Source organism: Drosophila simulans, chromosome 2L (assembly GCF_016746395.2).
Source record: "Drosophila simulans strain w501 chromosome 2L, Prin_Dsim_3.1, whole genome shotgun sequence".
Taxonomy (NCBI): Eukaryota; Metazoa; Arthropoda; class Insecta; order Diptera; family Drosophilidae; genus Drosophila; species Drosophila simulans.
The window spans coordinates 13,364,656-13,379,174 of record NC_052520.2 but is presented as its reverse complement, the minus strand read 5'-3'; the positions used below and the strand labels follow the sequence as shown (position 1 = coordinate 13,379,174).

The window sequence follows — 14,519 nt, the reverse complement described above, 5'->3', positions numbered from 1 at the left end:
TTCCGTCGATTAGTTTTGGCTTCATTTATTTATTTATTTATTCCGTATACGACGAATCATAAAGCCAAAAAACTTGATTTGTGCGCACGGCCAGCAGTAAATCAATTTAACAATATCAAATCGCTCGTAAAACCGTTTGAAAAAAACACGTCTAAACGAATTTATTCCTACATATATATTCCATATATACATATAACCATGCAGCCGAAGTGTTAATCGACAAACAACAACAGCAACAACGCCGGAGAAAACAACATGTGAGAGGCGGCTCAAAAAGTTAATTCAGCCAGTCGAAAAGATGGCCGCCAGGATGTGCAGCATCGCTTCCATCGTCATCATCTAGATTTTAGATGCAGCAACAGCAGCAGCAGCAGCAGCACTCACAGATACACACGCATACCAATGCCGCTGGCAGCCAGACACTCGCACACCAATACCAATGCCAGTCCCTCTTAAAGGTGAGTCGCACTTAAAGTCTTGCATTTTAAATACCCTGCAGTCGTAAAATTGGGTGAACCTAGAGTCCCTCGATTTTGGGAAGTCAAGTGCTGGAAGTTTGCATGCAAACGCTGTGAACTTTGACCCCTCTTTAAAGTATTTTTAAATATTTTGAAACCAGTTCCTTGTGCTGAATCCTTAAAAATCCTTATAAGAAGTAGAGTGCCCAGAAAATCGCTTTGTGATATATAGCATATCATGTGTATGTTTTTTATATGGATTCCTTAGAAGTTTTTGAGCACGATTAAAGCTTGATTGGAAATCTGCTACTGTGTGCCCAACAATCCGAACTTGAGCCTTCCGTTGCCCTTTTTGCACGTTTATAAGATAATCCTCGATAATAAATATATGTGTGGTGGCAAATGTATTTGGAAACCTTCGTCTATCAAGCCTTGTGAACTGTCCAATCAAGACGGGAATCGCATGATGAATGACCTCAGCTTTCCCATCAATCTTACACAATTGTCCCCCCTCGTCTGCCTCAAAATTTGAGCTTGAATTTCTTTGATATTTGGCGACCACTATATATCCGTTTGTCTTTCGTGTGTTCATATTTTTTATTTATTTTTTTTTTTTTGGCTTGCGTGCTTAGAGCATCTCCAAGTCTAACATTTCTCCTTCGCCTTTTTTTTTTAGTTTTGGCAATATAAGAAACGCCAAGCGCGAATTTTTATAACCGCTTGGAGTCGCAGTTGGAATCGGATTTGAACCCGGGACGAAGCTGGCTAAAGATCTGGCCAGAGGAGAGTTCAAGCCAAGTGTAGGGCTGTCTGTTTTTTTTCTTATATTTTTTTTTTTATTATTTTCGTAATTTTTTTTCGGTTTTGGTCGCGAGCCCATTGAAAAAAGCTCGTCAAACCAGTCGCCGCCGTTTGTATTTTGTTTTTGCCTCTGCTGGCTGTTTTTTGTTGCTGCTGTAGTTGTTGTTGTTGTTGATTCCTAGGCCTGGGCAAACTGGCCCCCGTTGATGACTTTTTACATAGACGCTGGCCCGAAGAGATACCGACTGAGATACGAGTGTTAGCCAGCCCAGCCATACGGTCATATAGCCATATAGCCATCGAGGCCCAGACTACTCGACCGACAGACAAAACATACACTACACGTATCTAAACTTGTTTGAAACGTGTTACATTTTAAGAACGTTCGCCGCAAGCGGCAAGTGGCAATAATCCTTTCAAACTTGACAGTGCTGCCATGTTTGAGAACGCGAAGGGCTTGTGCCCCAGTGGGAGTGGCATGGATCCATGGATTCTCGCTTTTTTCCCCACTTTTCTTTTTTTCTTATTTTTCATTTGAAACCTAGCATGTGTATCGATGTATCTACTGTGTATCCGGTACTCTATATGCTGGCTGTCAGTCTATCTGGCTCTGCAGACGTTTTGGCTGCCTTTGTTGTTATCATAATGCTTTTCTTCTTTTTCTGTTTTTTTTTTTTTTATTGCAACACACGGGTGCTCTCCTTTTGCCCAAATCCCACACAAAATGGTCGCACGAGAAAAAAGAAAGGGGGAAAAAAAGTGAAATTGATATTTTCGCACAAATTGCCGTTAACAAGGATTGGTGGATGGGCACCTAGGCAACGAAAAATTTGCCTGACAAAAATTGGTTGAAAATATGCAGCGAGAATGAAATGAGAATAATAAAATATGAGAAAAAAAGTGTTAGGTTCAAACGGGAAATTGTTTACCGTGGTTCCAAAATGATGTAATTTCGCGTGTTCGTGCAATTCAATTTCCTGCCGGCGGAAGCCCGCGTCGCTCTACTCGCCCATTGAAGTCAAACATTCGTTGCCGACCCCATCATCATCAGCCTCCCTGAAAAGTAGGAAGCCGCCCCCATTTCCACCTCCCAGCCAAGTTTAAAATGTTATCCAAAAATTGTTTGGCAATTCCAGGCGCTTTTTTTTATCGCCCCCCCGAACTTTAATTGTCCCACGACCAAATTTCGTTAAGCATACAGTGCCAGAAAATCGGGTAGATATTTATGTGCATATACATACATATAGGAGTATGCATGTACATATGCCCGGCTACAGCAGCAGTGTATTATGTAAAATTCAATTTAGCTGATTTTGCTATCATAACAGCTCATCCGTTTTGGACAGCAGCCCTCCTCCTCCAAGGAGTCAATAAAATTAAGGGTACTTCTTTGTGAAAAAGCCAGTTGATTCGCATGAATGAAAATAAAATCGCTATGTAATCTTATAAGCAAAAAATATATGCCAATTCAAGTTACTCAGATAAAGTATAGAAATAAAAATATAATGCTTAATTTAAAAAAATACAAAAATATTGGTAATTCCTCTTTGCTTAATATATATTAAAACTATGGGGGGACATATAAAAAAGCTAGCAAATGAAATGCCGAAAAAATCTCTTTGAAAAGTGTATAAAAAGTTCGTTATTTATTTGGGCATACAATTTCCAAAGAATATTTGCCATATTTCGCATAAATAAATTATATTGAAAAGACATCCCCCCGGTCAATGCCTGTCCCCCTCCCGGCCTGCTGGTCTTCGTTTTGGCCGGGCCTGGCTGGCATTGCCTATATTAACAATAATTCCTTTGTGCCCGGGCATCTTGCCAAAAAGTTGGCGACCGCCCTGCTCCTGGCACAGCAGGCGACGAACGTTTTGTGGCCAATTTCCCGTACCCAAAGGCCGACTTTTTGTGTGACCCATTGTCAAGTCAAGTCAAGCCGGACAAGGTCTATCCTCGCTCCATCCACTCATGCACCATTCTGCCACCCGCTATACAGAGCGACTTTTGTCTAGAGTTAAACTCAAAAAAATAGAAAAAAAAATCAAGAAAAAGTTGGCGAAGAAAGGCAGTACCATTGCGGCAGCGGCGTAAGCGAACTGCAAACTTTGGAGTCCATGACAACCAGTAAAACTGCTGAAAGACCATTGATTGAACCTGGTCATGCGGTTTGCTTGCATTTCCAAAGTTTCGCAACCCGACTTTTTTCGAGGCAGCTTAAAAATAAACAGAAAATGTATTTTAAATCTAAGGATATCGTTCATACGAACATGGCTAGATCAACTCGGCTTGAGATCCTGATCAAGAGTATACCCCAACGAATATATTTCTTTTTCTTTTTAAAATTAAACTATAATACAAGGTTGTACAAATTCAATAAGAATTTGATCACTATTTTTAACAGAACATTATATCACACATTTAAGAAGTAAGCTAGAGAACCCGCACCAAAATAAAACTCAAATTCCAATTAGATTAGAGAAACTTTTGTTGGCTGCTATTATAGATGTAGTAGTACCCTCCGTTGAATCGCAGCGTGGCAAGTTCATAGCGCATGGTGCCGCTCACCGGATTGGCAACCACTCGCACCGGCGACGAGGAGAAGCTGAGGGTGCGGTAGAAGAAGGCAGTCAGAAAGCTGGCACTGATCACAAAGGCCACAAAGAATCCCAGACAGAAGACACAATCCTTGTTCACCTGCAGACAAAGACAAAAGGCTGCCACAAAATCACAGATGGAGCGTCCAATTCGCGCGCAGATCGTTTGACGAAGCTGGCGAGGATTGCCCGGCAGATTGTTGCCACTGATCGTGAATGTGTGATGCGTGCGTTCGCAGGGCGGTGGATTTGGATCTGGTCTCAGGTCGGTCAGATCCAAACGCAATCGCTGCGACCGGGATGGCAACTCAGCGGTCTGGGTTCCCAGTTCGCGATATTGTGGTATTTGGACAATCACTGCCGGTTGGGGTTGCTCCCGTCCCTCCATTGCATTAGGGATATCGCGTGAGAAGCGACAGATTACTTCCAGTACATTATGTAACTGCTTAGGGGATCCCGGCATTTTTAAAATCCCTGTCTTGGTCTGGATACTCTGATCCTCTTCCGATTTCTGGCGCTTAACTGTGGATTGAGCACTCGTGCTCGGCTCATTATCCAGCTCAGAAGTCACCCGATTGTTCTCCATCCGATCCGCATTCGAAAGATGCTCCTGTAGGTCAAGTTGTGTAGAAGCCTCCGTCTCTGTGGCGCCCAAATTCGCATCTTGAAGATACACAACACGACCATGTGGCATGTTTATTATAACTTGATGTTGAGAATCCGGAGATGACGACCTCTTGTCCTCATCGTTCTTATCCATATGATTATCCATTGTGTTGTGTTGAAAACTGGGAATTTTTTTGACCAGCTAATACAAAAAGTGAGTGATAAATTCAGTTCCGGTGTGATAGTTGTCAACATCGATGTATTTGGCGAAATTATGTTGACTTCAGTAGCTTGTAAGACATTTTTCGATACTTTTCCAAATTTGATCTGTGGACGCTGTAAACTTAATGGCGTGCAGGGAGCCACCACAGACTGCGATCGTCATTAACTTGCTAATTGGCGATTTGGTTCAGGATGCCGTTAACGAGCCCCGCAAACTGTCCGAGCAGAAGAACACCTGCCAGCGGCTCTTCGACATTTTGGGCTTTCAGGCCGACGAATGTTTTGAGGATTTGGAGGGCAGTGATCTGGCTGCAACACACAGCTCGATCACCGTTCGCACCAATTCTAAATCGAATCTAGGCGGAGCAAACAAAAGGAATTGGTACGGTTGGATGTCCAAGGCATTGGCGGAAGGTAAAGATATCAGAATGAAGTATAAACAAATTTAAAAAAATTATAGAAACTGTCTCTTGGAGTTGTCCTTGAAAACTCTGAAAATCTGTCAAAAATCCATCATTTTGGTGAAATGAGATGTCACCCGCATTTATTAATTGTATCAACCCGCAGAAAATTCAGACGAAGATGTGGAGATCTTCAGGAAGAAGGACAGCGATAGGCTCAAGGACATCCACTCGATCGGCGTGCAGACAGAACAGCCGCGCCGTCGCATCAGAGTGTGTCCTGTGGACTTTGCCCCGGCTCTGGCACCTTGCGAATCGACACGTCACACGATATTCATCGATGCCGTTTCCATCCAGATACCAAATGCACTGGGTCGACCGCCGCTGGCCGATCGATTTTGCTATATGCTTACCGATTTCGCTTCGGCGCTATATTGTAGTCTCGCCATTATGTGTTGTTGCACACCCAATATGTTGAGATAAATTAGAATGCGCAACTCGCTGGTTGGAACTCTGTTCTGCTAACTATGTTTACTGCATTTTTACTTATACAATCACGTGCAAAACGAATCATTCTTATTACAATTATTTGGACGGCAATAGGTTGCGCTTCAGCTCGTTCTGTTGGTTGACATTGGTCTGCCAGTTGCCATAAAAGTGACTTAGTAAGAGGTAAAGGCACCACAGGCACAGGACTATGAAAAGCGCCATTGGTAAATTCTCGCCGATCGTGTAGACGAATGCGACTATCGTAGACGCCGTCTGCACAACGACCTGCCACATCCTTTGGTGCAGTGGTGGTCTCTGCATAGCCGTGGCCGATGTCACCGACTCCACCTCGATGTGGATCGTGTGCTGCTGGATCTTGCTGGGCTTGTCCGTTTTGGGATCGATACCTCCGCCGCACACAGCAGCTAGCTTCGCCTCCAAATCCTTGCTATCCATATTACTCTCATCCGCTGCTGTCCACGAAGTCTGACTACTCACCTCGCAGGTGGGCTTGATTGTGACATCCGATAGCCGCGAAAGACTCGATGATCTATGCTCCCCGATTTGATCTTCTGTTAAGATTTCAAAGGCTGTTAGCCCTTCAATAACAACGAAATGGTATATATATCTTACCTTGCTTAATAGCTAACTCTTCGGATCGGAATCGCTTCAGTCCACTTGTTTGTCCATATTCACATTTTGTGCGCTTGATGTATTCCTCAAAAAAATTGCACTTGCTAATCTGCTTGTGGGTTAGATGTGCCTCTGGAATCTGGACATCTTTGTTTTCAACATTCCAGCCAACAGATGGCGCTTTGATGCTATCCACTCTTTTTTCTGCTTGTGCAGTTATGGAGATATCATCTCCAGAGGTGTCACTTCTTGAACTTAGCATGTAGAGGTCTTCTAGTCGCTTCTTGCCGTTGTGATTTAATATCTTTTTTGTGTGAAAATCATGAGTGTGAGTTAAATTTATTTTCTACCATTCGTGTCATTTAAAATCAGTCTGGCTGAAATTCGTAGCAAAGGGTTGCTTTATCATCTGCCTCAAACGACCCTGGCAGACCGGCAATTGAGCCTCGTTGGCCAGTGGATAATTTTTGCGCTAAATTAAGCAATTTCCTTTCCTGTCTGGCCAGCAGAACCAGAAGCTGCTGTCCATCGACACTTCAGGGTCGACTGTCGTCTATGGATTTTCCTGTCTAATATGACAATTATGACGGTCTACTGCACTAATGTTATTTTGCATAAGTGCATTTTAGGAACCAAAGCAAACTGTAGGGTTGCTCTTCAACTGAGATTTCAAAACTTTCAAAGGGAATAAAAAACACAGTCTATTTAATTACAATAATTATTATAGGAAGTTGCAAGGTCAAAGCCATTTACCGCGAAATGTAAGATCCAACAACTACTTTAATATACCAGCACAATAAATAAAATAAGATAAAAACTTTTGCTTCAGGCCACACATAAACTGCCATTTTATTATCTGATATTTTTTTTTTTGTGCACATATTCGCTTTAGATCAAAATTCATCCCCCAGATTTAAACCACAATTTCCGTTCAATGGCAAAAAGCTGTCTCCGTATATTTCATAATTTGTTCGAGGGAAACTTTTCGATGAAACTCTATTAAAGCAGAGGGGACATAATAAATTCATGGAATATCTCGACTTGCCCGGGTGGTACGTACATGTGGCATGTGGCAAGCAAGTACGCACATTTGCAGTGGGGAAATCAAAATCCGAGGGGCTTGAATGTGGAACTTTTCCCGATGCTGTCCTGTAGTAGAGTAAGTCCTTTGGTGTCCAGTGCGCACCTGCTACTCAGTGGTCGTGTTTTTTATTCGGTGGGTTGTTGGGGCGAAGGAAGGAATGATTCTTCTGGTCCGGCCATTGTTATCATTTAAAAGGCTTAAGTGCGCCGAAGATTTATATTTATATATTTGAAAGGAGGGGAATGAAACGACAGCAGACGCTGCGACGAGAAAATAAGATAAACGTACACGTTATTGATTTTCCACTCGCATGTGCCGGCCAGTGTGTTTGCCTTTGGATGATGCTGTTGCCATGGACTGCATCTCCCTGCTTTGCCGCTGCTTCCGCTTTTCCCCCCATTTCCTCCCTTTGTGGCGCAGTTTTGTCGCCTGTCCAAAAAATTGAATTCAGGGCGTGGGAAGGGCGGGGGGCATGGTGTTTACGTGGGCTGTGTGGACTGTGGGTGCTCGGAGTGGGCTTAACTGGGCAGCCAACGCCTGCGCTTGATTCATCTGCCAGTTGATTGGTGTTTGTGCGAAAGTGTTGAAGCAGAACAACTGGGATTGAGTGGCCACCATCCTTTATCCGCCAGCTCGCAGCTCCCAATTCGCCCCTTCGGCTGCATCATGTTAAGCTTTATTTGTGTTGCCTACTTTGAGGCGGCACCGAGGGGCACGCAAATCGATCGTGCTGTCCGTCTCATATAATGGATTTAAACAAAGCCAATTTCGTGAATGCATTTCGTGGGAAAATCCATTCGATTATAAATTATCATTTTTACAAAAAGGGATTTGAAAGCTGCCCACAACAACAGATATAAAATCATTCAATCATTATTACGCTCAGAAAAGATTTTACTATTTATACATATATTAATGTTCATATATATTTAATGAAAATCCTTTCAAATTTGCTAGGCAAGGATATTAAGGTAAAGGATATTTCTTCTACAAAGAGTTTCCATTAGGCTTAAGCAAATCACATAACCTAAACATAACACATGTCTAACTAAATTAATTGCTGTTTTCATTTGAAATTATTGTTAATTAAATTCGCACCCTTTGTTGTCACCAGCCCATTTTTTGGCAACCTTCCTGATTACACTGCCTGAAAATGTGTCGGCCTCTTTATTGGATTTATGAGGTGTGGCTGATTATTTTCGGTGCCGCACGATAAATATATATATATATGTATACATATATCACTCTATATAACCAAAATGGTGCAACTGGGCAAATATAGTAGGCGTCTAACCGTTGCCAAAAGTTCCAGTCTGCGCTTCGTGCTTGGCCAGCTCGTAAATAATATTTGTTTAGAGATATTTTTGCCTTAATGCTTGTTTGTTTCCTATTACCCTGGGCCAGCTCGTTTATCATCTTGGCCAAAGCCGGCAGTTTCGGCTGCAGCAGGAGGAGCAGAAGGACTTGCCACTGGCGCAGCATGCATTCAATTAGCGCCTGGCAAGATGCGGATTTTCGTCGTGCCATATTATTATCATAAAGCTCATAATTTCTTGGCTTGTTTTTCAGATGTTGGTCAAGATGTACAGATAGGATAGCTGGCTTGAAGTTTCGCCTTGTTAAGATAAATCATTAGGGCTTAATTTTAAATAGTTCATAACCTTTTCAAACACAAATAGAGTGTGTGTTAACTTATATTCTTTCCACTAAACAACGTGATGCTTTAAAGTCCCAGTTTAGTTAAAGAATTGCTTTACACCTGCCAAAGGCTTGAAGAGCCTGTCAAAACGTTTGCCACTCTTGTCTACGGCAGGAGGTAAGTAAAATTCCGGGTGAATCCCCAACCAAGGAGGATCCCCGCCGCTTCCCCATCCTTGTGGCAATCAGTAGCTGGCTATTTTCTCACCTGGCCACTTGGCGCTTAGACATGGCCCACTGCTGGTTAGTTGGCATTTAATGGCATTTGACACTCTTCGCCGTGTCTGCTAGCAAAAACATCACGAGCAAGTAGAAAATGGAGAAGAAAAAAAACTGATAGGTATAGGGATGTCATATTGTCAAGTAACCAGACCGTGAAATACCTGGTACTCAGGTAAAGAATTACTTTTAGTGTTTTAGCATGGAGAGAGCTTTCTACAAAAAGCATTAAATGCTACTGGCCAGGTTAACTTATGCACAATAAGTAAAATTGGCTTAGTAAGCTTAATCCATACCAAAATTAAATAAGTTTTTAGGTTGTTAATGGTTTTGAAAAACATAAATGATTAGGTATTTATATTTATTTAATAGAAATGCAATATGCCCGTGAGAACACCGTGTAGAAGACAGGATAAGGGAGAGTAAAATGGAATGGAAATATTGATAGGAAAATCAATAGACGGCGATAAAGGAGATAGAAGGACGGCAGCAGGCTGCTTGGAGCCGGTCGAGCACTTGCCTAATGAAGTTGTTCCTTAAATCGGCAAAGGCATCGACGAAGGACCACGAAGGACCAGCGAGGAGTAAAAAAGAAAAGGAAACGCTTTCTGGGTTCCCCGGACAACGGCAATAACAACATCAATGCACTTAATGCTCTTGTTTGCTTAACTTTATTTGATGTCCTGGCCTTGTTTACTTTTCCCATACCCTGCTTATACCCATGTACCCATATGTACATATAAGCCAAAAGCCACGCAATTTGGCCTGGCTTTTGTCTATGCCATATGTACAAATGCAGGAAAATGTAATTTGTAGATAGCAGAAAATTCCGATTAGAAGGCGGCCACTGATTTGCGATGGCTGATTTTATGATTTTATCTACGAAATGCGAAACTTGTCATTGGTCTTCTAAATTATGCCATGTATAACATTCCATGTACCATGTACAGTACAATTTTTTAAATTATTTCTCGTGCTCAATTTGCCCGAATAACATTTTTTTTTTGTGCAGAGCTCGCAAAGTGTATTCAATTATTCAGGTCTTACGTACTCTAACTTTAGCTGCTGTCCTTCTGGCTGGGCTTGTTATTGTTTTCGAGCGATGACTATGTTGTTTACAAATGAACGCAGCTTACGCAGCACGAATGGCAGCACAAGGACCTTTTTCTGCCAGCCACATGCTGACCACTGGCTCCCAGACAAGAAAAAAAAAGCAAAAGAAAAGAGGAAAAAGAGTGTGGGTAGGGGGGAGGGGGGCTTATACGAAAGCAGGACATCATTTTGCTGGTCTCGAGTGTAATGCATTTAGCGGTGAGCGGTGGCACGGAAAATATTCGCTCTGCCGATATGGTTTCGCCTTGCACCGAATACTTGGCTTATTTTGCGGTCAAATTAATGCAGCTGCAGGAGGCAGGAGGACGGCCAGGATGTCTGCAACTCGTTCACGGTGCATGTATTTTTAATTAATTGCAAGACCCCCGCCCCAACCCATCCCCTACATCTCGCTCAAGGTAACAGGAGCTGAGTTTGCCCGGCCATCGCATGCCATTTCGTCCTCCCATGTGGTCAGCCCCGCCTCTCGTCCTTCCCTCGTCCTCGTTCGTGTCCGTGTTACTCCTGGATTCCTGCCTCCTGGAAGGAGTGTGTCTGTGTGTCCGGGCACTCCTGGCACAATAATAGGTTTACTTCCACTTTTTTGCAGTATCCTGCATTGGCGATGCTACCAGGGATGTCGATTTCAATTATGGAAGACATGAATTAATTATTGCCCTTAACTTAAGTAATTGATTTAAATTAGTTATTGCATTGAACAAGTCGAATTTGACATTCAGGGTCTAAGCAACAGTATACCAAATATCCTTTAAATCCTTTGAGATATTTAAGTACATTATGTTACCTATCTTTATGGTTTAAATGTGATTTTCTAAAAACTTAATTTATTAAATGGCATTTTAAAGTCGCATAGAGACGGGGTAACAGTTTGTTATCATCATTTTTTCGCATATGACCGCAAGTCACCAGCAGCGCTACATCATTTGCGGTTAATTGTAATTAAAGTTCAGTGGTATGCTCCAAAGCACACATGTTGCCCCTTCCGTCGGCAAACTTTTCCGGGTGGCCACCACAAAATACCGAACCATATCGCATCCTGTGCGAGCTCAGTATTTCGTGCACATGATGTCACAAGTAAGGCAAACAATTTGAAACACTTCGATACGCAGCAACCATACATACATATGTACGTATTCATAGATGTCAATTTCCCGAGCCAAATTTTTGTGACAACAATCGACTAGAACGAAGTTTATAATCCACCGCCCAAGCTAGAATGCCGGAAACGAAACCAAAGACGCACTGCCGCCCCAGCAATGGCCTCGACCAGACGGTGGAGTCCGACACCCGTCTGGCTGCCAATCTGGTCACCCAAAGGAACCTCCAATTGCACCCACGCCCACAGCACCCACGCCCACAGCGAGCTCGTCGAGATGCCACCGGCTTTACGTCCAACCAGGAGGTGCGGCTAAAAGCCGGCGACATGCGCATGGCCCGGCTGAAGATCAGTCTCTCCCAGCTGCGCACCGCAATGGAGGAGTCGGGCAAACAGCTGAAGGACCTCTGCCAGCAGGTGCGGCTGAATGTGGATGCTGAGTGAAGGGTCCTGCCTGAAGAATTCCTTTGCAAATGCATAATCATTCGGTTTAGGTGGTGCCAAATTTAAGTGTTTACGATAAAATAAAGATAATAAGAAAAATGTCATACATAATACATAATGTACATAATGTCATTTGGATGTAAATTTTCTTCCTCTTTTAACGAATGTGTTTTTTGTTGGGGGTCACTTTAATTTATAAAGAAACTTTTAGCAACATTATTTATAACAAATCATAGGATTGTAAAACTTCTAATGCTACCTTAATAGGCAATCAACTAGTCCATACAAAATATATGTACATATACATACTAAATACGCATATTTGTGAAATCACCAATGACCGAATTATGACAATCAAAATACTAACGAATTTAATTCCGTTTCTCTTTGCAGGCTGCATGGATCCCATGTCAAATTCATTTATGAGTTTTAGCACTGCAACAGACGAAGCTCATTCGAAGCCCACCAAAAAGCATTTGGCCGTTGTTCCACGAAGTCAACAAAGAGAGACAGGTATGTAGATACGTGATGTATACATGCATGTACATATGAGTTGCATTCATATGTTAATATGTACATAAATGGAGGTGTGCAGACTGTGCTTTCTCATAATTCCCGGCCCCCAAATCCCTTTCGCACTTGGGAATTTGGTTGGGGAAAGCGTGATGGCTTGATTTAAATTAAAAATTTATTGCATATTTTTTTGCTCCACCCATCATTGCATATTGCCCCTTGTGTGTGGGTGTGTGGGCTCAGGAAAAAAATGTGCAAGCTTGTATTTAAAAGAAAGAAAAAAAGAAATATATATATCGGTATACCTACTCGTTCGTGTGTGTGTATAAATTAAATTTGTGTGCGCCTTTGAACGCGCACAGGACGAACAACCGGCAACATGCATGAACATGCCATGAACTCGAATTTCCAACGCCAACGGGTTAAGGATGTCCTGGCCTGGGGAAAACTGAAAGATATGTGGGCATAGTCAGTGGGTAGCAGGGCGTTTCAAAACGAAGGTAGTGCATACAAACATACATATGTACAATATGTATGTATATACCGAAAGGCAAAGGAGCCACGGTGGGTCCCCTCTGCTGAGTTAAGGGTCTGGCGGTCTGGCACTTCAGCAACCGTTTTGATTACTCGCATGTTTTCGCGTGCAACTAAATTAGCGCACGTGTAATCAAGTTCTTTTCGCTGAAAAACAACGAAAAAATATGGAAAATGTACATTGAGGCTTGTGTGAGCGAGTACCCTACTTCCCTCCTTTCCCTCATTTCCCATTGCACACAAAGACTACATCCATTAACCTCCTGGTGCCCTCGACTTGGAGCTCATATTTGTGTGTGACGTTCGTTGTCGGCAGGATGTTTAAACTAAAGTAATTGATGTCCCCTCGGATGACGTATTTTGCGAAAAGTGCATATTCGACCATAAATCATTTCAATCGTGCCATAAATTATTCAACGAAAGTTTGTGTCTAACAATTCAGTATTTTTCTTAACTCTACCGATCCAAACTAGTTTTATTTTCATAAAAGGTTTTAAGCACACTTATCACCCACTCAGTTAAAACTGCAAGTTTTGTCGTATAACTTATTCGATGCAAAAGAAGTGGCGCCCCCGTGGGGCGGTTATAAAAAGGCTTTCATTATTGCAAGAATACATATATCATAGGTCTTCACAATTTTCTAACCTTTGGGCTTAAGTATATATAATACAAGAAATTATGCATACATTGCTCCATATATACATATATAATATAAAATATTGACTGTGTATATATGTATATAATATTGACCCTGTTGAATATATTTTAGGGATGAGGAAATTCGCTTATAAACAATCTTTCCTTTTAAAACAAACAAATTTCTTGCAAAGCCATAATAACCTCGAGCAGTTTGCTTAGTTTGTTGATACATTTTAAATTCATCATTCTAGTACTTTAAACGGGTCAGTTGAGTACGGCAAAATTTTACCGCTTGCGATGACTCGCGCCCTCAGTTTTTGATTTGTGTAATACTCAATTAGGGATCGAAATTTTCCGAGAGGTACAAACGAAGGGAAATCCTGCTCGCTCATCGTCAAGTTCTTAACTTCATAGCTCACATTCTGTGGTGGAGTAAAGCGCATTAGTTTTCTTGACTTTTACTATTATATTATGATTATACTCACAGGTCGAAAGGGGCATTTGAATTTAACGGTTGCATGCTTTTTCAAATTTTGTACGTACATATTGAACAATCGGTTCTTGTTAGCATTTTCCAGAATGTAACATCCATCAAACTCAACGTCATATAATTTCATTTTCTGTTTGCTGTTTAACTTCCAAAAATCCAGGGCGGCATGCACGGTAATATCATCAACCGTGCGTTTGAAAATATGAATCGAGTCCATATAGGTGCGATTATCCACTTGGTATACCTTACACTCGAATTTTTCATACAAATCCGTATCTAAATGTGTAATGTTAACTTCGTTGATGTAAACTCGAAAGTTTCGCTCCTCGCATCTCATACAGTGAAATATGAGCGTGGTGCTAAAGAATAAAAGCCAAAATTTCATGACTACAGCTAAATCACAACTGCTGACCGACTTTTATCCATTGAACTTATAAATATGAACATTAATTCTTCAAAGCATTTAAAGTAATGGTTCTGTT

At 41.8% G+C, this 14,519-nt stretch overlaps 6 protein-coding genes across 10 annotated transcripts in view; 3 read left to right on the top strand and 3 right to left on the bottom strand.

Moving 5' to 3' along the window:
• Positions 1-14,519, top strand: part of LOC6732221 — a 43,278-nt gene that overhangs the window by 2,099 nt on the left and 26,660 nt on the right. For 3 of the 5 annotated variants that reach the window (XM_039291226.2, XM_039291227.2, XM_039291228.2), the window contains exons 2-3: positions 205-458; positions 12,255-12,374. In XM_039291226.2, the coding sequence (XP_039147160.1) occupies positions 440-458; positions 12,255-12,374 (139 nt within the window). In that variant the 5' untranslated portion in view covers positions 205-439. Of the gene's footprint in view, positions 1-204; positions 459-12,248; positions 12,375-14,519 lie in introns of those variants that run through there. The other 2 variants (XM_016178307.3, XM_039291225.2) reach the window with 2 other exon arrangements.
• LOC6732230 lies at positions 3,730-4,628 on the bottom strand. Its single transcript, XM_002079323.4, has one exon. The coding sequence runs from the start codon at positions 4,626-4,628 to the stop codon at positions 3,735-3,737; it is 894 nt and encodes a 297-aa protein (XP_002079359.1). The 3' UTR covers positions 3,730-3,734.
• Positions 4,673-5,613, top strand: LOC6732229. Its single transcript, XM_002079322.3, has 2 exons — positions 4,673-5,098; positions 5,252-5,613. Exons 1-2 carry the CDS (start codon positions 4,810-4,812, stop codon positions 5,566-5,568), a joined length of 606 nt encoding a protein of 201 aa, XP_002079358.1. The 5' UTR covers positions 4,673-4,809; the 3' UTR covers positions 5,569-5,613.
• On the bottom strand, positions 5,584-6,575 carry LOC6732228. The gene is made up of 2 exons (XM_002079321.4): positions 6,208-6,575; positions 5,584-6,146 (listed from the first exon to the last, which is right to left on the bottom strand). Exons 1-2 carry the CDS (start codon positions 6,467-6,469, stop codon positions 5,671-5,673), a joined length of 738 nt encoding a protein of 245 aa, XP_002079357.1. The 5' UTR covers positions 6,470-6,575; the 3' UTR covers positions 5,584-5,670.
• On the top strand, positions 11,408-12,333 carry LOC27207877. The gene has a single exon (XM_016183516.3). It carries the CDS (start codon positions 11,538-11,540, stop codon positions 11,859-11,861), a length of 324 nt encoding a protein of 107 aa, XP_016024906.1. The 5' UTR covers positions 11,408-11,537; the 3' UTR covers positions 11,862-12,333.
• Positions 13,511-14,516, bottom strand: LOC6732227. The gene is made up of 2 exons (XM_016180104.3): positions 14,033-14,516; positions 13,511-13,969 (listed from the first exon to the last, which is right to left on the bottom strand). Exons 1-2 carry the CDS (start codon positions 14,420-14,422, stop codon positions 13,790-13,792), a joined length of 570 nt encoding a protein of 189 aa, XP_016024905.2. The 5' UTR covers positions 14,423-14,516; the 3' UTR covers positions 13,511-13,789.